Below are 21,383 nucleotides of genomic sequence, written 5' to 3'. Positions count from 1 at the left end.
GTTGAAGTCAGTACGGCCTTGCTGGAGGAAGTGTGTCACTATGGGAACAGACTTTGAGGTTTCCTATGCTCAGGATACGGCCCAGTGCCTCAGACAACTACCTGTGGCCTGCAAGATGTAGGACTCCCAGTTACTACTCCAGCACCACATCTGCCTGCATGCTGCCATGCTCCCCACGATGGTGATAAAGGACCAACCTCTGCAACTGTAAGTGAACCATCCCAATTAAATATTTTCCTTTATAAGAGTTGCCGCGGTCACGGTGTCCCTTCACAGCAATAACAGCCCTAAAACAGCATCTGTGTTGATATGTGAACGTTTGCCTGTAGCATGAATTCTAATTGGTTTTAATAAATAAAACCCAGAGTCAGCTGTCAGAAGTGAAAGTTGAAGGATCAGAGAAGCAGAGCGGCCAGTCACTAGAGTTCTTACCTCTACCAACGCTCAGATCGAAGGGGCAATTCTGTCCTCAGACTGCATCTCCAGACTCCGTGCGCCTTCACCAAACCTCAGACTACACTGAGCTCCTGTCTCCTGCTTTATAGTCCTCTCTCCAGACCCAACCATATTGCTCCTCTCTCCACCTTCCTAGTGCTGAGATTAAAGACACGTGATGTCAAGTGCTGGGATTTCCTTTGTGTGAGCTCTGTTTCTGTGTTAGAAAGATTCAAGGTCTTGTAGCTCAGGATGGCCTTGAACTCACAGATATCTGTGTGCCTCTGTCTCCCGAGTCAGGGGATTAAAGGTGTGCGCCACTCCCTGGTCTCTCACGGCTTAGTGCTGCACTCTGATCTTCAAGCAAGCTTTATTTTTTAAAACACAAACCAAATATCACCACATTTGTCTGCAGAGGCTGGGATTGTGGGTTATGTACTAGTTAGTCCCTCTCATGGAATTCCAGTGGATGGGTGAAAAATTCCAGGAGGGCAAAGTTGAATGGGATTAAACAGCAACCGCTCTGTAGGAAAGGAGACTAACTTGGGTAACAGTAGGAAGCAGTTTTAGTTCTGTGTACGAACATGATATTTCAGTAAACAAATGACACTGTGCTCAAAAGTTTATAATTCCATTCTTTGTAAAACATTTTACTTGATTTTTATTTCTTGTATGTATGTTCATGGGTGGAGGGGCTGCATAATCTTTAAAATTATTTACCACAGCAACAATTTGTGAACTGATGGTAAAATCTTAATGGTGATTTTCCGTTAGTTATGGGACGACACATTTGTCTTATCTTTTGCAAAGAGTATTAATCTTTGTAATGAGAAAAGATCAGAAAAAATTTTAAGATGTTATAAATATCTGGGAAAACTGAGAGGAGGACCAGGAGGCAGGAGTCCCAAGGGAAGAGTGTGGGATTTGAGAAGTCAGAAGGAGCTGCAAAGACCCCCAGAGAGTCTCCACCATATGGCATGGGAGGGGGGCTTCTGCAGCACCCACGAAGGCAGATAGCCTTCAGAATATGGCTGTAGTGAGCACTGAGAACACTATTGACTCATTCATCCAGGAACTCCACAATCTGAGGCCAAAAAGAAGGAAGGCCCCAGGACAGGGCTCTTCCCCGAGATCTTTAAGCACGTTATTTTTCAGTTAAAGGCCCTAAGGACAGCAACTGACAGAGGCGTGGATTGGAAAGAAGAGCAGCAGACTTAACAGAAGTGAGCAACGGATAACTTAAGTAGGCTATCAAAGACTTTAACCATATTTACCTATGATTTAGATATTCGACATACAATTTAGTCTCTTTTTTCATACCATGGTAAAAAAAAATGTTGTGCTCTTGTGAATGAGAGTTGTGCAGTAGGTCCATTGGAGAGGAGGTGTGTACAGAATGAAAGAAAAAAAAAATCTAAATCTCAAGGGCATGGGTTTTGAGGTCCTTCAATAAGGGTAAAATTTATTGTTAGAACAGTTTACCTTCTTTGAACAGTCAGTGTCTGGAAGACTAAATCTTTGAGCAGGTTGTCTGTCTTGCTTAATCTATGAATTAGACTACTGCGACCAGCTTTAGAAACAAAGGAGTGAAAGTATGCCTGGCTTTATGACGCTGAAGCTCAAACTCCTTCTAGACTAAGACCCTGCCTATTTCAGCCCTCTAGATACTCCAAAGCAAGTAACAATAGCCATAGAATGCTAAAATTAGTAATACCTAGGATGAATTTACAAAGACGGTAACATGGCCGTACTTCACTGGTGAGAATGTAAATCGGGTGACCTTTCAGAAGAACAATTTAGCAATATTTTCTCAAAGAAATGAACATTCAAGTACCCTTTGTTTCCATTATTGAACAACTAGAAGTTTGCCCTAACAACGACATATGCACGAACCATTCAGTGCAAGAAACTGGAAGCAAAGACTGTTTTTCAGTGGGACCTGACCCACAGACCCAAAGCTGCAGGATCTCCACAACACAGAGCAACGAAAGGATATCCAGGAAAAGTCCTAGTGAGGACACAGCATCAGTAGTGCAATAGAAACCAGAGGCCTCGAACCAGACCAATGACTCTTTGCAACGAACACTTGCAAGTAATGGACAAAGGGGAATACTGTGTCACGCTGCATCTTCCATGTCGAGAATTTTTATTTTTTTTCCTTTTTAATACTTTCTCTCTTAAATTTTATTTTACTGGGGGGATGAAGGGATAGAGTGCAGATGCAAAGGGACGGGGAAATAAATAGGATCAAGACACATGATGTAAAATATGCATAGAACAAATAAAAAGAAAAAAGATTGTCCTTCAGTTAGGAACGTGGTTTATTTGATACAGGCATGAAGGGAAAACAAACTTATAGAAAAACGTAAACTTACATGCTCTGAAAAGAAAAAGAACTATCAAGATGTATTAAGTGCGAAAAGAAGCAAGGTGCAGAGAAGTGTAAATACTCTTTTGGTTTAAAAATAATGTGTGTAGGAAGGGGACTGACAGACACACTGTCGTGTAATGTCTTTACCCTGAAACAGAACACAAGAAGCTTTTAACAGTATAGGTCAGAGAATTATTTTGGTGTGCCATTTGAACCCATTAGGTCTTTAAAAGTTTTGTTTTCTTCCCTAACATTTTATTTTTTCACTTTTTATTTTATTAGCTTTTTTTGGAGACAGGGTCTTGGGTGCTCAAAGCTCAACTATGTAGCTCAAGATGACCTGGAACTTCTGGTCCTCCGGCTTCCACTTCCCAAGGGCTGGTATTACGGGCATGGGCCACTATGCCTAGATATATGTGGCGCTGGTGACCCCAATCGGGGCTTCATTTGCATGCTCGGCAATCTCTGTACCACCAGAAACCCACATGCACAGCCCCATTAAACTCTTGTACAAACATCGCATGTATGTGTTGAAGCTCCATAATGCTGGAGGGGCCTGTGTATTGCTGGTTCCTTCTAATACCCCACTCCATTCCCATGTCAGACTCTTATCTCCCTTTTACAGGTGAGGAGCTGCAGGCTCAGAGCTGCAAAGTCTCTTAAGGTTGAACAGCTAGATGGCTGCAGAGCCACAATTTAAATGTACCAGTTAGACCACTGCTTCTCAACTGCCAGGCCAAACCACTTTAAATCGTCTTTATACCCTCACTGCCTACTGAGAATATGTTGGTGAACAACTGGTACTTTATCAGATAATTCACAAGAAATACCTTCCTAAGCAGAGAGCCATCCAGGGAGGCAGGCAGAAGGTCGGAGCTTGTTTAAATTAGACAGACCCATTCCTAAATGGTTGGGAGATTGGTTTTTGATGCAGTGGCAATTAAGAATCTTATTTAGCTCCTCCTTCGAAAATATATGAACGGTAGGGTCAGCAAAATGGCTCGAAGGGTAAGAGCGTTTGCTGACAAGCCTGGCAACCTGAGTTTGATCTCAGGAATCCAAAATGGAAGAAGAGAACTGGTGTTCCTATGGGTTGTCCTCCAACATCTATTCACATGCATGGCATACATGCATATCATACACAACAATCAAACACATGCATGCACACCATACACAACATATCAAACACATACACGCACATCATTCACAATAATAATAATAATACATAAAATAAAAATTCAAAGATTACCATTACTTTCTGTCTACAATAATTTCTCTTTGCTCTTTAAAAAATAGAATTATTTGGAAGATGAAAGTCCACTCATCATGCTCTGAGCCCATAATTAATGGCTTTGTTTCCGAGTCAAAGGCTGTATCACACTCACATTTCACTATATATTTGTTCATTTTTCTTCTCTTTTAGTCCTCCACGGGCCATTTTTAATACCAACACATAACTCTTGTGCCTCTAAACTGCAGAGTATTCCATTTTAAACATATGCAATTATCAAAAAGTACCTGAAATAAATTGGAATCGAAGTTACTTCCAAGTCTAATCTCCTACCAAGTGATGTAACTGGTGAACAAGCATCCTTCCAGCCAAGATCTGAAGCGCTCTTCAGACGGGGTGGGGTGTACCATTTGGCCTTCCTGTACTGAAGAGAGTTGGGAGTGACTCAGTAGAACTCTGTTACATGCTGGAGTGTGTTTCAGTATATGCAAAAGCAAAGAACTTTCTCCTCAGCGAGGCCAAAACAAAGATATTAAAGTTGACAACAGCCGGGCGATGGTGGCGCACTCCTTTAATCCCAGCACTCGGGAGGCAGAGGCAGGCGGATCTCTGTGAGTTCGAGACCAGCCTGGTCTACAGAGCGAGTTCCAGGACAGGCTCCAAAGCCACAGAGAAACCCTGTCTCGAAAAACCAAAAAAAAAATAATAATAATAAAGTTGACAACAGGTGAGATGGCCTCAAAAAGAACAGCTTTGACAGTTGTGTGACAGAGCACAGCCTTGCTTTGACGGCTCATTGCTGGCGGGATCAGAAGAGGAATTTCCCCATTCGGTTCTAAGCATGGCTGGTGGAGGGCTGTGGATTCCACCAGACAGTCTGGAGACAGCCAGACTGGGCGATGAGCAGCAGAGCTCCAAATCTGGCAACAGCACGTGTGGGCAAGGAACAGTGACCTATGGGGAGACTCCAAGCTCACAGGCCAAAGCTCTTCCAGCAGGGGGCAGTGCCTTGGATTGCAGGCTGGACCCAGGCTAGCAGGAGGCAGAGCTGGAGACTTCGCTGGAGAGATTGCACCAGCTTGCCACCGAGGAGAAACTGAACCAAACTATCCTTTGACTACTGTAAGTGACATTGGGGAATATTGACCAGGGACAATGGGACCTCCCTCTTCTGTGTTTCGCCTTTTTTTCCTAATGTCTAACACTTTAGACTGCTCATTAAGGCTTGCAAATGAGGAAATGTGGAGTCACTTTAACTAGGCTGGCCAGCGACTAGCTCAGATTTCTGAGTGTGCTTGAATAAAGAAGGGAGTGAAAAGCCCAAAATACTGCTCAGCCTTGTGGCCCCGTGGATCTGACATAAAGTTTACAAATAGAAAGTTAGCAGTAACAATTTTCTCTAAAAATAGAACTCAGTTTAACAGGAGAGTTATTATTTGTTTTTGAATTTCAAGGCTATGAAAGATGGCTTTTAAAACAAAGTCCCACTGTGGAACAGCCAGCTGGGCAATTTCTTAGACATGCAGATGACAAAAAAAAAAGATTAAATAAAATTATTTCACGGGCCCAAACATTTGCAATCAAGTTTCTTGAATACTGGTTCCCATTTCTGCTGTGTTAAACAAAACTGAACAGCCCACCATAACGTCTACTTGTAATGTTGATGTTTTGGTCTTTGTGATTTTTTAAAAGAGCTTGTATTTGCTGAGGGACGTGAGGCAGCTATGCCAATTGATAAAGTACAAAGTGCCACTTATGACTAAAACAGCACCTTAAAAAATCAGAGCCCAAACCAACTCTGAGGGTCCTTGGCTTACATTGCTCAGGACAAACATCAAGTTGAAGAAATGTCAGCGAAGAGAATCAACTTCCTAAACTGTTTTATTTTCCTAGCAACTTCCAGCTTAGGGATGTTTGGTGTTCTCTCTGTTGCTAGATTATTGGCTGGCGGTCTTGCAAGGGCCAAGAAGTGAATCTGGTCCTCAGAAACAGCTGGTGGACGCCTAGAAGTCAGGGGGACTCTGGTGGGTCAGGGGTTGAGAAAAATCGGCCTATCGCTACTAGCCTGCAGGCAAGGGAGCCCCAGGTTTCACCGAGGCGCCCTTTCTCAAGGCCACGGCCCCGACCGGTAACCCGGCAGGGCCCGCTGGCTCGCTCAGCAGGGCGCGGCCCTTGCGCCACCCGGCTCGCCCCGAAGAAGAGGTGGGACTTTCCCCACCGGAAGTGAACGCGTCCAGTCTCGGGGAATTGGGGCACCTCAGCCAGTGTGTCAGGGAAACCCTTCCGGGTTTATGCTGGGGGGGTGGGGGTGGGGGGGGGTGGGGGGTGAAGAAAAAAAAAAGAGGTGGGTTCGACTGGAGTCGCTGCGGCCGCCGCCACCGCCGGACGGCCCCCGCCCCTTTCCCGTCCGCGAGCAGCAAGGCCGGGCCGGCCGAGTGGCCATGGCCTTGGCTTGACTGAGCCTCCCAGGCGGCAGGGTAAGCTGCGGCGGCGGCGGCTCCAGGGAAGGAGGCAGCAGAGGCGGCGACTTTGGGGGCCGACGTGGAGGTCAGGCGACTCCTAACGTGCGCCCCTTTCCGCCCCCCTCCGTCCCCGTCTCTTCCCCCCCACCCCTCGTTACAGGCCGGACGACCCCCGCGGGAACCCGGGGCCCAGAGACCCTGCCCCGGTGACAGCGAGCGCGGCGGGGCCACGAAGCCTCGGGCCGGCACGGCAGCGGCGCCATCAGGAAGCGGGGTCCCCGGGCCCCTTTGTGTGCAGGGCGGGGGAGGGGTGGCGGGTAGCCCCGGGCCGCGAGGCCCCCGCCCCTTCCCGCGTGGGGGTGCGCGCGCGGCGGCTCCCCCACCCTTGCTCGGCCGCTCGCGGGCGCTCCCTCCTCCCCACGCCCCCCTGGCCAGCCTTGGGTTCCTATAGGAAGGGCATTACCATCCCATCCCCACCCACCCGACACTTGGCTCTTTCCCCTCCCCCTCCTGTAACTTCCTCCTCGTCCCCGGTTGGGCCCTCGGCTTCTCTGCACTCTCCTCCCCAGTTCGCACATTTCCGCCCACCTTCCGCCTCGCCTTGCCGCAGCTCAGCTAGCGGGTGTTATTTTTCCCCCCTTTGGGTAGGAGTTGGTGAAGGTGAGACTCATGAGGGAATACAAGGTAGTGGTGTTAGGGAGCGGAGGGGTTGGCAAATCTGCCCTCACCGTGCAGTTTGTCACCGGGACTTTCATTGAGAAATATGACCCCACCATTGAAGATTTCTACCGCAAAGAGATCGAAGTGGACTCTTCCCCCTCAGTACTGGAAATTCTGGACACCGCAGGAACCGAGCAGTTTGCCTCCATGAGAGATCTGTACATCAAAAACGGCCAAGGTTTCATCCTGGTGTATAGTTTGGTTAATCAACAGTCTTTTCAGGTAATCAAACCGACTCTTGTAATTTCTTCGAAGGGGGTGTGGTAATCCTACATGTACTTCTGATTTGCTTGAGCTGTGCGTTAATGAGTGTGTTTGGCTTTTGAAAGTTTGGTGTGGCATGGGCAAGCACTGGGTTATTTCTGGAGAGTGCTAAAGTCACAGGCATCGACAAACATTTTAAAGTTATTTTTAAGGAAAAGAAAAGTGAAAACGAAATAGGTCAGCCTGCGTATATTTAGCCCTTACTCTAACCTGAAGTTGCGTATTCAATTCAACAAGTATTGATTAACGTGCTCAACAAAATATTTCATAGATAATCTCAAATAAACGGAGCACGAAGAAAGAAATTGTTAAGTCCATTATCTCGTACACATAGATAAAAAAAAAACCTGTGCGCCTGCTTCCTCCGCTTCTCTGTTCGCCTCTAAGTTCCTCAACTGGAATCCTAAATCTCAGTGCTGCAAAATGAGTACAAGTCCTGTTTTCATGGTATTTTACTGCGGGGGGGGGGGGGGATGCAGCCAGAAAGGAAGTTACTAGTCTAAAGGACTAGTACCTAGGATTCCTAACCACCAGAAAGTAAGAATGACTCTCCTTTTCTCTCGTTGATCCGAATCGTTTCTGCCACCGTAGGCTATACTTAGAGAAAATATGTGGAACTGGGAACGCTGAGCGCGGGCAGTTTTCTTATCCCAGCGGGGTAGCCAACCTGGATCTGGTCCAGCTGCTTCAGAAAATGCGTCCTGTCTTTCACTGGGAAACAGACTGAAGTTAACGTTATTTTAAGAGATGCAATAATTGTGCTATTTATTCTTTGAAAATAAATGACCTTGTATTGACCCGTTATATTGACCTCCATTGATTTAGGAAACGGATATTTTTTTCTGCATTTAAAGGTATGCACTTAATGTTGCTTACTTAAGAAATCTTAAGTGCCTTAGCCAGTATAATGTGCTAGTTTCCCATTCTTCAGGAGTTGAAGTTTAAGTGCTAAATAGGAATTTTTCCAGTAACCTCAGAACAACTTCAAGAACTTTTTTGTAAAGATAGTAAGTCCTGAGTAAATGAATCTAAAGTACATTTAGATTCCAAACTAAAGTACCATAAAGGCATTTCCTTCAGAAAGTACTAAGGGTATTTTCTAAGGGGTCCTCAGATTAGTTTGTTATCAGCAGCCTCTCCCGAGGCTGGGAATCTTTTCAAGGGCGTCTCCTAAGATTTTCACTGGACCTACTTCTGTTCTGGACATCAGTGTGGAATATGGAACTGTGGCATTATTTCAGCAGATACACAGATTTTTTTTTTGAGGCGAAAGTTAGTATTCTTAGCTAAACTTGTTCCATAAGGAAACTCAGAAAAGCAGCTTGATAATTGAGAGAAGATTGAATGGGTGTATTTGACCTGTGTGCGAGTGTTCTGTTTACTGGAGTTACTCAAATACATATTTTATATTTTAAGTCAAATCATTTTAGTTACAAAACTAAAAAAAAATGCAATTTTGGGCCTAAACCTCTAATATTGTCTTACATCAATAGAGTTCTTTCCAAAAATTGATGTTACTGAAAGGCAGCTATGACTCTGATCTTAGTGGGGGAAATCAGGAGGAAACACACATGGGAGAAGAAATGTGTGACTTCCCACCCACACTCCAGATGCGGTGTCCTTCTTGGGCCATGCTCACTGTTAGGACAGTTGTTCGGTGGTACAAGGCCAAGCACATAGTAACCAATTTAAAATGAAATATTTATGTGTATGAATCTGTTTTTAAAACTGGATTTCTAAGCATTACAAAGTGGGTTTTTGAGGGGTTGTTGTTTTTGGGTGGATTTTTGGGGGGATTACTTCTTAAAATACTTTCTCTTAAGCCCTCTTGCTGAATGACTAGGAGTTACATAGACACTGCAGTCTTGTGCTGGGATAACAGGTGTTACAGGGAATGAAGACAGCTAGGCAGGTTTAGGGAGCTGGCCAAACATCTGTATGTGCAAATGGATTAATCATATTTGAGAACTTGATTCTTTAATTGAAATAGACGGAGGATGGGGGCAGTGGTTAGATGAATTTTAAGGTTAGTGTGCAACTTTTCTATTTTATATTCCTGATGCAGAAGAACAGCCAATGCCTGTGGAGATTATCTAGTTCTCATGTCCACGGGGGAAAATGACATTGTTGTCTTTGTTTTAGTATGTGGTTCTAGCTTTATATGATACCAAGGAATGATTCTTGTGATATTGTAACACATCTGCTGTGGAATGCAAACATATAATTTTGTTCTTTTCCTTTGTGATTGCTTGAATAGGATATCAAGCCAATGAGAGATCAGATTGTGAGAGTGAAGAGATATGAAAAAGTTCCACTAATCCTAGTAGGAAACAAGGTGGATCTGGAACCAGAAAGAGAGGTTATGTCTTCAGAAGGCAGAGCTCTGGCTCAAGAATGGGGCTGTCCTTTCATGGAAACATCAGCAAAAAGTAAATCGATGGTGGATGAACTTTTTGCTGAGATCGTCAGGCAAATGAACTATTCATCCCTCCCCGAGAAGCAAGATCAGTGTTGTACAACTTGTGTTGTCCAGTAAAAAAGAAAACCTCAGTCATGGCCATACCGAGCAGGTTAGTTGTTGGTGGAATTGAAATTGTACGGGCCAGGTGGCCTTTTGGTTTTGATCAAGTATAAAATAAACAACTGGTTAATAGTAATATGTCCATACATTTGACACCACCTTAAGTTTCTGTATTTTTAAAATAACATTTTTTCCTCAGCATAAAACCATCATCATTCAATGCAGAAAACCTTTTTAAACTGCAGATAAGCAGAACAAAGGTAAGAAATTGTGTGTATTGCCATTGATGAGATTTGGTTTTTTAAGGAGTGGCTTCCTATTTTTCCTTCTCAGCCTTACTCGATAACATTTGGAGGGGATGATTCATCCCATAGTACATCTTTCCCATGTTCTGTAGTCTTAGTGTCCAATATGCACAGCAGAACACTGAAAAATAATATCACAAGATGATGAATAATTTTCTGATGTTTTTAATGCTTTTATATTCTGGGCAAGAGAGCCACTATAATTGAAACCACTAATTTTCTAATCACTCAAGTACTTGATTTAACAGAATGATTATTTAATCAAGTTCATCTGTACCTTGCACTTGTGCAACTTAAGTGACCTCTGATAACAAATTACACCGTCACAAAGTACCTTCACTTCATTCGAATACCTGATGAAGTAAAAATCTGCTTAAATCATCTCTCATATGTCAGAAGAAACCATCTGAAGCACAAGGGGGCATTTCTACTCAGCTTAATAAATAATGCAACTGAGAACAATAAAAACCTTCACACCTTATGATAAATTATAGTATGTTTTGAAGAGCTTTTGGGAAAATAAGGTCATGTAAAACTTTATTGAGCATTTAAAATGAGATGATTGCATATATATATATATATATAGTGATAGATACATAGATAGATAGATAGATAGATAGATAGATAGATTTTCAGCTGAAATGTAATCGGTCAAATAGTCTCACTTAGAGTAGCATTTAAATAATCATATAAAGCACCAATACTGTGGAAGATTAAGAAAACCACAGTAAATGCCAGACTAGCAAGACAGTATCAGAATGCAGCTGACCCTTCTGAGCCCGGGCTGACCTCCAGTCTAGGAAGCAGCTTTGCAAATGGCAAGAGGCATGCCAGATCACAGACATGATTCCTAACCAGAGGTCTGCCTTTATTTGTGCTGCCTAGAGAAAGGACTCACAGACCCTAATTTATCTCTTTAGACAAGGACTCTTGTCAGGTAGTGTCACCTTTGAAAATAAAGGATGACAATGGTGCTTTCTTCAAAATGCCTTTACCATCTGAAAACATTGATGAAAACCTCTTTATAACCTCTAGCTACATCTGTTATTTTATACAGGCACTGCTGGGGCTTTGGTCTAGCTTATGGGTGCTGACAGTGGCGCCCATCCAGTGTAGTTTTTGAGGTAGGAACAGGCTTATGTAGCCGTGTATGTGATTGAGTCTCACATTCTTGACTCTGCAATCTGTCTTTTAAGTTGTAAACGAGCTTCAGGTTTGAACAAGTCCTGTATGCTGATAGCATCTGTACTCCTAAGTTCTACTTCTCTCACACTTTTGAACAGAAGATGTAAATCTATGTACTTTGTTTCAGTTTTAGCATCCTTATAAAAAATTAACCAAAACATGAAAAATGGTTCTTCTTGTTGTTAATGTAGGAAAGGAGGGTAAAAGCAAAATTAGTCTCATATACCTAAAGGGTCAATTGTTACACCTGTTGGGATTTGGATAATTTCTACAGATATCCTTAAATTTTTATTATAAATTCTATCTGAGTTTGTTTGACTGTGTATGCTCTCATGATCTCAATTTTCTTACTTACAGGGATGTATACATGGGAGGACTTGAATATACCAAGCCTACTATGTTCATGTTTCTTGTTGATTAACAGCAACTAAACTCAGATGTTATTTCTACCAGTAATTACACATTTTTATTAAGTGACTCTGTAATAATATATAGCTTTCTGCTTGATTTATTCTTCTTGTAAGCAGAGCACATGGCTGAAGGTGTGGCCCCTGAAATAAAGCACTTAATCAGCTGGATTTCTGAAGGATCTTTTAGAACAGTGTGCACTGTATGCAGAGTTTTTTCTAGCGCCAAGTCAGATGGAACTGATAGGTATGCAGGTCTGTAACCTGAGGCCAGTGGAGTTTGTGGTTGTCCTTCCTCACTGTTACCTGAACAAGTATGTGATGGATTGTGAGTCCCTGTGAGTCATGGAGCCCTGCAGGCTGGCAGTTCCAGATCTAGACTGACTATCAAACTTCGACAGGAAAGGTGACTTGAGAAGGGTTTGTCCTTTGTCTTAGGAAAGTACTTTGTCTGGTTAGAAGTAGTAATACTTAAGACAGAAAGACCATGGCTTCTGCTAATGGTTGGCTGTATTCAGCTGAGATGGGGATCTCTTAGTGCTCTTAGAATGGCTCCTGGTAATTCCTCACATTTATTTTCTAATGCCCTTTCATTTGGTTCACCAGTCTGTTGCCCAACACCTGCTCCAGGGCCCAGCTCCCATGATTGTTTCTTCCCCTTTTACCCTCCCACTGGCAGTCATTTTATTGTAAATTAGAAAGTGTGGCAGATTCTTTAGACCTGCCATCCTGATTTCCTTACTGACTGACCCACAGTGGCTTCTAGCAAGCACTTTGTAGAACTGTTTCCCCGGGCAGCCGCAGTTGCATAAAAGCCTAGGTCAGTGTTGGAGCCCTTGTTTCAGCCCCATCTGGTGGATATTATTTCAGTCGACATGTGCTGTTTGGGTATAATGGTATTGAGAAGGATGGCTGTTTTGTTAATAACATACTATAAAGGAAGAAAATCAGAGCAGTATGGGCATTGAGAAGAAGGAAAAAGCAGAAATTCCCAGTACTCAGGGCTTTGTTTTTAAGGGCTGTCCTATATTTAGGGCCATCAAAGGTTGAGCAATATCCCTGGCAGTTACCCTGTAGATTTGATATTATGCTCCAACCCTCCACTTTTGACAAAACCTATTATCTGTAGAAATTGCAGACTACCCATTGATTGTGGGGATTGAGCGACCCCTCGTTAAGAGCCAGTGAGCTTAAGGAGCTTGGGAACAGTAGCATTTGAGTCGGGCCTTGGCAAATGGATATGGTGCAGGGGATAGAAGGGAGAGTTTTTCCTAAACAGAAGGAATCTGAAGAAAAGGCATAATAATAGCCTCAAATGTTCTAGCCATGTCCGCAAAGAAGGGAGATGTGCATTCAGGTTATCTCTTATGTGATAATTTGGTCTAACCTTTTGGCAAATAGAGTTTTTAAAATGATACTTGAAGCAGTCATATATGTCAGTCCAGCCTTGATGAATGTTACAAAGGAAACTTTTTTTAAAGAGGGAAATGTGTTCTTTACTGTGGGCTGAAGGTCTGAAAAATGTTCTACCATTTTCCTCAGCATGATATGGAACAGGTTCTCCCAAGTACAGTAAATGGTGCATCAGAGTACCAAACACCAGGAAGCAAAATGAAAGAACAAAGATCATTATTTATGGCAGCCTCAGTTCATTATATATGTCAGCCTGAAGAAAAAGGGAGATTCTTATTTCAAGACTAGCACGTCATTTCACGTGGCAGCGGAGTGCCCGGGATGGTAACAAAGACTCCTGGGAGGCTCAGCCATCTATGAATGGGATTTTATTCTAGCTGGGTTTATTATTTCTTAAATGGACTAGGATGGATTCCAATTTTCAAGATTTTTAATGTAAATGTAGACTAAGAACAGTTTCTTAATCTTTTTTCTTTTCACTAAATATGATAGTTCAGCAAATGTAAAAGGAAGATCCTCAAGATCAAATCAATGTACCTTAAAATGCTGGCATTTTTGTATCCAAGGCAAATATTTCTTATATGAGTAGAACCCTAGGGTGCATCTCTGTTGCAAAAAGTGCATCATCTGCCCCCTGCCCTATTTAGCATGAGACTTGGAGTGGGAAAACAGTCCCCCTTTCATATTGTGAGCCAGAGAGAAGAGGAGGATTTGGGTTGGGGAAAAGCTTGCTTTGGGGCAGAGTACTGTGAGTGCCTACAGTAGACCTGGGGCGCTAGGGATGAACAGAGCTGTTTGCCTTCCCTGCCACTCTTGATTCTCCCTGGCCCTTCTGACCTCCACAAGGTTCTCAGTTTGACACTTCGGACGAGATAGGTGCCTCATTAGCCCTGCACTGGGTGTGGAGGTGTGACTAGAGAGAGACTGTGTACCTATTCCCTCTTTAATTGCTTCCTCTCCACCGCAAGATTAGGCTTTTAATATAGAATAAAATATGTGCAGACTGCTAAGTTTTACTCCATTACCTCTGGCTTAGAATGGATCGTCAGTAGAATTAACAAATATTGCATCATGGAGCTGGAGAAGTGCCTCTGAGGAAGCGTTCTAGCCTTACTACTGGAACAATTCTCCTCATGGGATTGCTTCTCAATGGAGTTGTACAAATCAGAAGATAATGGAACTAAGAAAAAATGAAGCCCTGTCAGTTGTGGGGAAAACGTATCCAATCAAAACCATATGCACAAGTCCTTGGATTAGCCATAAGTTTTGGAAATGTCTCTTTCGGAAAGTACTACTTATATTTGTGGAGAACAGTATTTTACTTGGTGTGATTCAAAGTTAGCAGTTGGAGTCACATCATTGGCCTCACATTATTCCCACTGGACATGGTGACAGTATTTGAGATGTTGGAATTGAATTCATCATGGTAAAGCATTTGACAATCTTAGGTCGAGGCAACAAGAACACTATCTAAACCATTCCTCTTGACTCAGGGTTCATATGTGCACTCAGCATGTGTGCTTCCCTTCCAGCATGGATTCATCTTTTGCTGTCTGTTTAATGGGAGACAATGAATACTGTTAATGTTTTGGTCTTCCTATTCCAGTACCAATAAGATTCATGCAAATTAGAATAAAGGAATGAAACAAGATAGGTAACAACAACAATAAAATTCTGCCTCGAACACATAACAGAATTTCATTAATACAACTAATATTTAGCTCAAATATGAAAAGGTCAAGTAAAAATGTAAAAAGAATTTTATCTTTTATGATTGTCCCTTGCTTAAATCTCCAGAATTTCAAATGTCTGAAACTAGAAAAGAAGAAAAGGAAAGAAAACAGTGACTGGTATTGCACGTCTATATTTGCTAAAATGAGAAAAATTATGGTAGTAAATACCATTGTTTCTAAAATGGAAACTCTAGTTAAGCTTAAAAAAACTTCACAGACTGGTAGTGTCTCATGATCCTTTGTTACCATCCCAGGCATTCTGCTGCCTCGTGAAATGATGTGTTTTGTCCTGAATCAAGAATCTGTCTTTTTCTTCAGGCTGACATAAATAATGATCTTTGTTCTTTCAGGTCTGTGTGTGGTGCGTTTGTGTACCAGGTTACTACACTTGGGAGGTCCTTTTTCATTTATTGAGTCAGTGTTTGAACTACTGTTTGCTTCTGTTTTTTACTCCGATAATTTTATTAGAAAAAAAAATTAAATAAAACCAAACACTTTAGTGAGAGTTTGAGTAGAAGCTGCCAGAACCAAGATTTGTTTGCTGGCTGGTAGCTTAAGTATTATCCTCTGGCCTGTGGACAAGGAAAGTAGCGAGTTAAGGCTTTGCATCAAGTGTGTCTCAGTGTAATAGCCGAGAGTGCAAATGCACTGGTCTGAGTGACTGCCTTTAAAGAGTCGGGAGTGCTTTTCTTTTAAGTGGACGAGAGCGTTAATAAACTGAACATTTCGCTGTCGCTGTACAGCAAGGACATTTACATTTCCCGTCCTGAACATTCCTAATATGATAGACGCTGTCCTTTTGGCTTAATGAAAGAAGTTGCTTCAGGATTTATTGCTGCAGAGGATTATAATGTATTGCTCTTTTAAAAAGTGGCTCTTATTTGTTTAAAGGTATGCTCAATGTTAACATTGTTGGGTGTGATGCAGAGTTGGTCTGCTTGACTTGATTTCACTGGAGGCATGTAGATAGATCGAATGTTACTCAGGGCTGTCTGGGTGGGAAGTCATGGATACGTAGTTTTTATTTCATATAGATTGTGATTAGTAAGCTGGTTTGTGGGATGTAAGTATTTTGTCACTTGGATGGTAGAGTGTTAAACCGTCACATTTAGTATCTTAGATATGATGCTATAATCATAACTGAAAAATCCAAGCTCTTGTATATTTATTTTGAAAATTGAAAATTAGAATTTATAGTATACTGTTTTGAATTAATCATGGGAAGTCTAATATGAATTAGTAGAAGTCAAATATTATATGTAAATAATCAAGCACTTTTTGGTTTAAAAGATACATAAATCCTAACTAAGCTTGAAAATCAAATATCCTTAGTGTAGATATTGAAGAATTGATGATCTGATCCTAGCGGTTTAAAAATCAATAACATGGTTGGAAAAGGAAAGCAATTCCTTATATTATATCCTCATTTTATAGAGTACTTTCCCACATTGCCTTATATGATAGAGATAATATCTCTGTGAGGGAAGAATTTTTCTTGCTATTTTAATAATGATGAAACTGTACTTTCTCAAACTTAACCCATGTTCTAATCTAATACTTAGCTTTCCATGTTTAAGCCTGACTTTTAAGAAGACCAAGTTTTTCTTATAGTTTCTAAGGAGAAAGCTTTTCCTAGTATGTTTAGGGGCAGAATCTCAATAATGATGAGTGGGGATGTCTTTCAAAGGGATCGTGTTTATGATACAGCTAATGAGAACACATTCTTGCAAGCTCTTTGAACAGTAATACAAGTGTAGCTGTTAAGTAAATGTAGAATTATGTGTTTGTAGACATTGCTAGAGCCCGTGCAGATCCCACACCAACTTACTTGGCACTCCTGCCTGATAGGCTAGCATATTTTATCTTCTACAGTAAACAACAAACACAATTTCATTCCTGTAGAAGCCAGTTGGTGACTCAGCACAGCTGAAGGGCATAATATGTGTCTGAATGATAGTTTTTTCTCTCCTAGTATTAAATGGAAGGCAGAAATCTGTCAGCTATAAGGATAGAAACTGAAGAATCTCTATTGGAGAAATTCTTGTGAGTGAGAGGCTTCCATGAAAAGAGCAGATCAGAGTAGGGCGTGTGGCCTGCTGTGTGTCACCCTCCAGGTCTGAGTCATACAAAATTCCCACAAAGCCAAACTTTGGAAAAAGTAGTATACTTACAAGGTAACACATAATGAGCAATGAAATCTATCACCATTTCAAACCAGAAGCACCATTTGTCCCAATTTCTGTATTGTAAGATCATTACATACAAATATTGTTAATATCACATATGTGTGAGTAGGAAGTGTCATACATAGGATTATAACAACTACTAACAGACGCAGTGTCTTCTCTCTGGTTCAGCCATACTACACTAATGCTTTCTGGGGACTTTTCTGAATCTGCAGAAAATGATTCTGTTACTTAAACTGATGGAGACCACAGTGAAATTAGACCCTAAGATCCCATACTAATGAGCTTCAGCATGCATACATACATATGGATCTGTTGTCAGGGTTGCTTCTGAATATTCAACTGTATATCTCTTAAGTTTTCATGAAATTTCTTTGATCTTTCTTGCAGATAAAACTCAGAGGAAATTTGCACAGATGCTGCTTTGGAGAACTTTACAACCTGGGTTGCAGAACTGAGCCTTGGTAAACCTGTCTCTATCACAGCATGTTGCCATACATCTAATGAAGTGCATAAGGTCTTTGGCCTTCAAGATCCAAGGACCTTAACAGTAATGCTTAGCACGTTTACCATACATTTAAAATCTGTTCTTTATCAATCCGTCCTTTTATAGCTTTTTAAGTTCTTATTGATGGCTAATATGAAAGGGTTAATTTTTAATATGTTAGTTGATTTCTTTAATCAGTTTCTCAACTTGTATTTATTACTCAAACTCAGTATTACCTACTCAATGCCTTTTAAAAGAAAGATATAATGGAGAAAAATTGAGCCTTAAACAAATGGTTACTTCTGTATATTACCTCGTACCAATGCTTCATCCTGTTTGTAAAATCTTTCTCCTTTAAATGGTTGCTTAATACTTTGAGACTTTGTTTACGTGTGGCAGTGTTGTAAAAAGAAACTAAAGATCACATTTTACCTGTATGGATGGAATTTCCCTTTTCTTCAAGTGCAGTTTGTGATGTGTTTTGTAATTAACAATCTGAAAGTTACAGGTGATATTGGAAGTTGATTGTACAGCATTTACTTGAAGAATTTGATTCCATTAGGCCTTCACATGTGTTAATCTCATTTACAGCATTGAATTGCAGCAGTAACATTTTCCTTTCTGTGAAGTTCTAAACTTAGTTATGACCTACTTAGCAATGCCTTTGAAAAGGGATATTGTGTCCATGGTAAATTAATTGTATACCTAAACAAAGATAGCTCAGTTTTGCCTGTCAGGCATTTCATTGACATCTTGTAGACTTCTGCACATGTAAAATTGAATTCAAATAAAATCATGTACACTTTCTAGTTCTTAATATTTGTCTTTCTGAACAGTAGTTTAAAGCAATATTTGTTGGTGTTTTTCTTGCACTGTCACAACTGCTTTTTAGTTTTTGTTTTCAAGAAGCATGTTGGTAGTAGAGACAAAAGTCTGTGTGACAGGAGGGAGAATAGCGCCGAGTCTCTGGCTGTTTTGATTCTTTTTCATTTTTGCAAATGTGCTTTCTAATAGCCATTGCCTTCCATGTTGTTTACCTAATCAGCACATTTTGTCTGAATACTTGAACATTTTACCAGTAACGCAGGTATAGAAACAGAGAAAGAAAAACTTACAATGAGTAATCTTTTGGTTCAGTTTTAACATCATGACCAGTGCTTTTTCTAGCAATTATTTTTCAATTGTATAAGTTTGACAGTATTTTGTTCTTGAGTTTTTATTTGATTTTATTTGTGTCCTTTTAATTTGCAGAAATTAGAAACTGCAGCTCACCTACTGCACCAAAGTTCTCAATTTTAGGAGCCCAGCTTTAGTCATTTGAATATGCTTCTAAATAAAATAAAACCAAAACTATACTTTTGATCTATAATAATAGCTCAATAACTTTGTCAAGAAAAGCTCTACTATATGCAGTGATGGTTTGTGGAAGGGTGTGGCAGTTTTAAATTTGTCTTGTGCGTGGTGTTCAAATAAAGTGATATTTACATTCATGTGATTTACTGGTCAGCATGGCCATTAATGAGTAGAAAATGATTAAGCTTTGATTTCCTTTTTTTAAATCGTGTTGCATTTGATTCCTGATCAGATTCCCTCAAAGTGAGCTCTTATTCTTCAATTTGGGATTTGATGGTGAGATTATAAAGGTAGAGGCAATCAAAACATTGTTCCTTATTTACAAACGGCTTGAAATGAATACTTCATTTAAGTTTGCACTTTAAAACCAAACCCTCATTTCAGAGTAGCGTAAGTGCTTGTGGCTCCACATTACTAGCTCTGTGAAATTCTAAGGGAATCAAGTAATTCATGATGACTTCAATTGTCTGCAGACTGATTTCATACAGTGTTCTTTCCTATGGACATTCTTCCCTCCTTCCCTTCTTCGCCTTCTGTCACCTCTATCTCTATCACAGTGTTCATTATCATTGACCTCAGCAGCAAATTTCACTCAGATTCACTTAGGATCACAGGAATCAGGGGAAAAGTGGTTTTAAAGGTGGTTTCTCCAGCACATTTTAAGAAAAGGGACCAAAAGTTATTTTAGCTTCCTCAGTAGATTGCATGTTGCTTATTAGGATAAGAAGTGAATATTAAATGCAATATATGTCTTGTCTTTACTATGGCATCTGTTTAGGAGTTGTTCAGATCACTGCAGTAGGGCTCTGCGAATAAACCATGTAACCTATTATCATGGATCTAATGTACTGTAACTTTATCAGTGAACGGTAAAATCTCCAATAACAAGTACAAACATTGAACAATTACCTATGAAGATTTGTAAAAGTAAAATTTTTCCAATAGATTTCATTCTTGTCATTTTGTAAGACGACCCTGCAGTCCACCTGTTTGTAACTTTTTTAATAAAATAGATATCTGTATTACTGAGGCTTGTCTCTTTAATTATTATTGGTATATTGCTTCTTGTTCTAGATTTGCTAACTTGTTTTTTTTAGCAGAAAGTCATTATCCACATGATATGTATTATAGTACATAATTTAAATAGAAATTAAAAATTTATTCACTTATTTCCGTAATTGCTATTTTGACATTGTAGAGGGAATTTTAAAAGATGTCCTAAATTGTAATGCTTAATCAATTGGAAAAACTCAGAAATGATAAATGAATAAAAATGCATATAGCTTAGTCCATATGCAGAAGGTGATCCAAATACAAATTGGTTGGCTGGAAACTATCCGTAGATTAATAATTTCAGATAGTACTATGTGTATAATTAAGTTTTGATACACCGAATTAAGAAAGTTCAAACAAAGTTCAAAAGTTACCGTAGTTTTGCTTTTGGGGTGGATGCCATTTGATTTGTTTGTTTTAGCAGTGCTTGGAATTGAATCCAGAGCCTTGTACGTGCTGGGCAAACTCAGGTGCATTGCTACATTGTCTTTTCCATTTGAAGGTTTTGCCAGTCGCTTAATTCACTGTCAAGACCAGTACTTTTAACTTGAACTGTGTAGGTGTTTTAACCTTACTTTTTAAACTTAAGATCAACTTTTTAAAATGAAAATGCCTGTGTAGGTGCCTATGGACTACATGTGGGATTTCAGAAAGAATTGGCAGAATTCCTGTGTCACAACATTTAGAAAATGTTTATTGTTTATTACTATTATTATTGTTTGTTTGTTACTGTCAATCACAGACTTCTGTTCCAGCATCCCATATATGCTGCATTAGATACATCCTCCCAGTCTTCCAGGGTTTGTCCAACTTTCTTTGGCCAAAGGAATAGAATCCTTTCATCCAGTAAGGCCCACATTTTTAACCCGGTGAGCCAAAGAAAGAGGATGGCGTGGAACAAGAAAGAGCTAAGGAAAAGTCAGCAGATAAGTTAGAACTAGCATCAAGTGTCAGAAGAAACTCTATCCCACATCACCTGTACCTACTCCATGTGGTCCTGAGAGGTCATTCTTACCTAGGAAGATGGTTAATCTAATCTTTACACTCCATCAGAATATAAGATACTAGGATCACGATCCAACGCTGTAAGACTTACTTAGGATTGAAGTATAGTCTCATTTATAGTTGATGAAACTAAGACACAGGAAAGTCATGACTTAAGTGCATAAAGGAAAAATCACATCACAAAAAATGATTATTTTCAACATGAATTCATCGTTGAGTAAAATCAAACTGGTACTATTAAAATCTTGTATG

The 21,383-nt window shown here is 40.6% G+C and overlaps 1 protein-coding gene across 2 annotated transcripts; it reads left to right on the top strand.

Annotated features, from left to right (window-relative positions):
* The first annotated feature begins 5,071 nt into the window (after positions 1-5,071).
* Rap2c (RAP2C, member of RAS oncogene family) lies at positions 5,072-20,095 on the top strand. 2 transcript variants are annotated; one of them, XM_075957187.1, is made up of 4 exons: positions 5,072-5,159; positions 6,660-7,441; positions 9,741-10,053; positions 17,624-20,095. In XM_075957187.1, exons 2-3 carry the CDS (start codon positions 7,169-7,171, stop codon positions 10,017-10,019), a joined length of 552 nt encoding a protein of 183 aa, XP_075813302.1. In that variant the 5' UTR covers positions 5,072-5,159; positions 6,660-7,168; the 3' UTR covers positions 10,020-10,053; positions 17,624-20,095. The 2 variants fall into 2 exon arrangements, with proteins under 2 accessions (XP_075813302.1, XP_075813301.1); XM_075957186.1 differs by lacking the exon at positions 5,072-5,159 and adding an exon at positions 6,362-6,514.
* The last annotated feature ends 1,288 nt before the right edge of the window (positions 20,096-21,383 follow it).

This window comes from Microtus pennsylvanicus, chromosome X (assembly GCF_037038515.1).
Source record: "Microtus pennsylvanicus isolate mMicPen1 chromosome X, mMicPen1.hap1, whole genome shotgun sequence".
Classification (NCBI taxonomy): domain Eukaryota; kingdom Metazoa; phylum Chordata; class Mammalia; order Rodentia; family Cricetidae; genus Microtus; species Microtus pennsylvanicus.
This window is presented reverse-complemented; position numbering and strand designations above follow the sequence as displayed.

Bases quoted from the DNA above. Each gene is read 5' to 3' on its own strand.
- Rap2c (XM_075957187.1), top strand. From the start codon at position 7,169: ATGAGGGAATACAAGGTAGTGGTGTTAGGGAGCGGAGGGGTTGGCAAA. The intron at 7,442-9,740 runs GTAATCAAACCG...TTGCTTGAATAG, and splicing joins TTAATCAACAGTCTTTTCAG to GATATCAAGCCAATGAGAGA.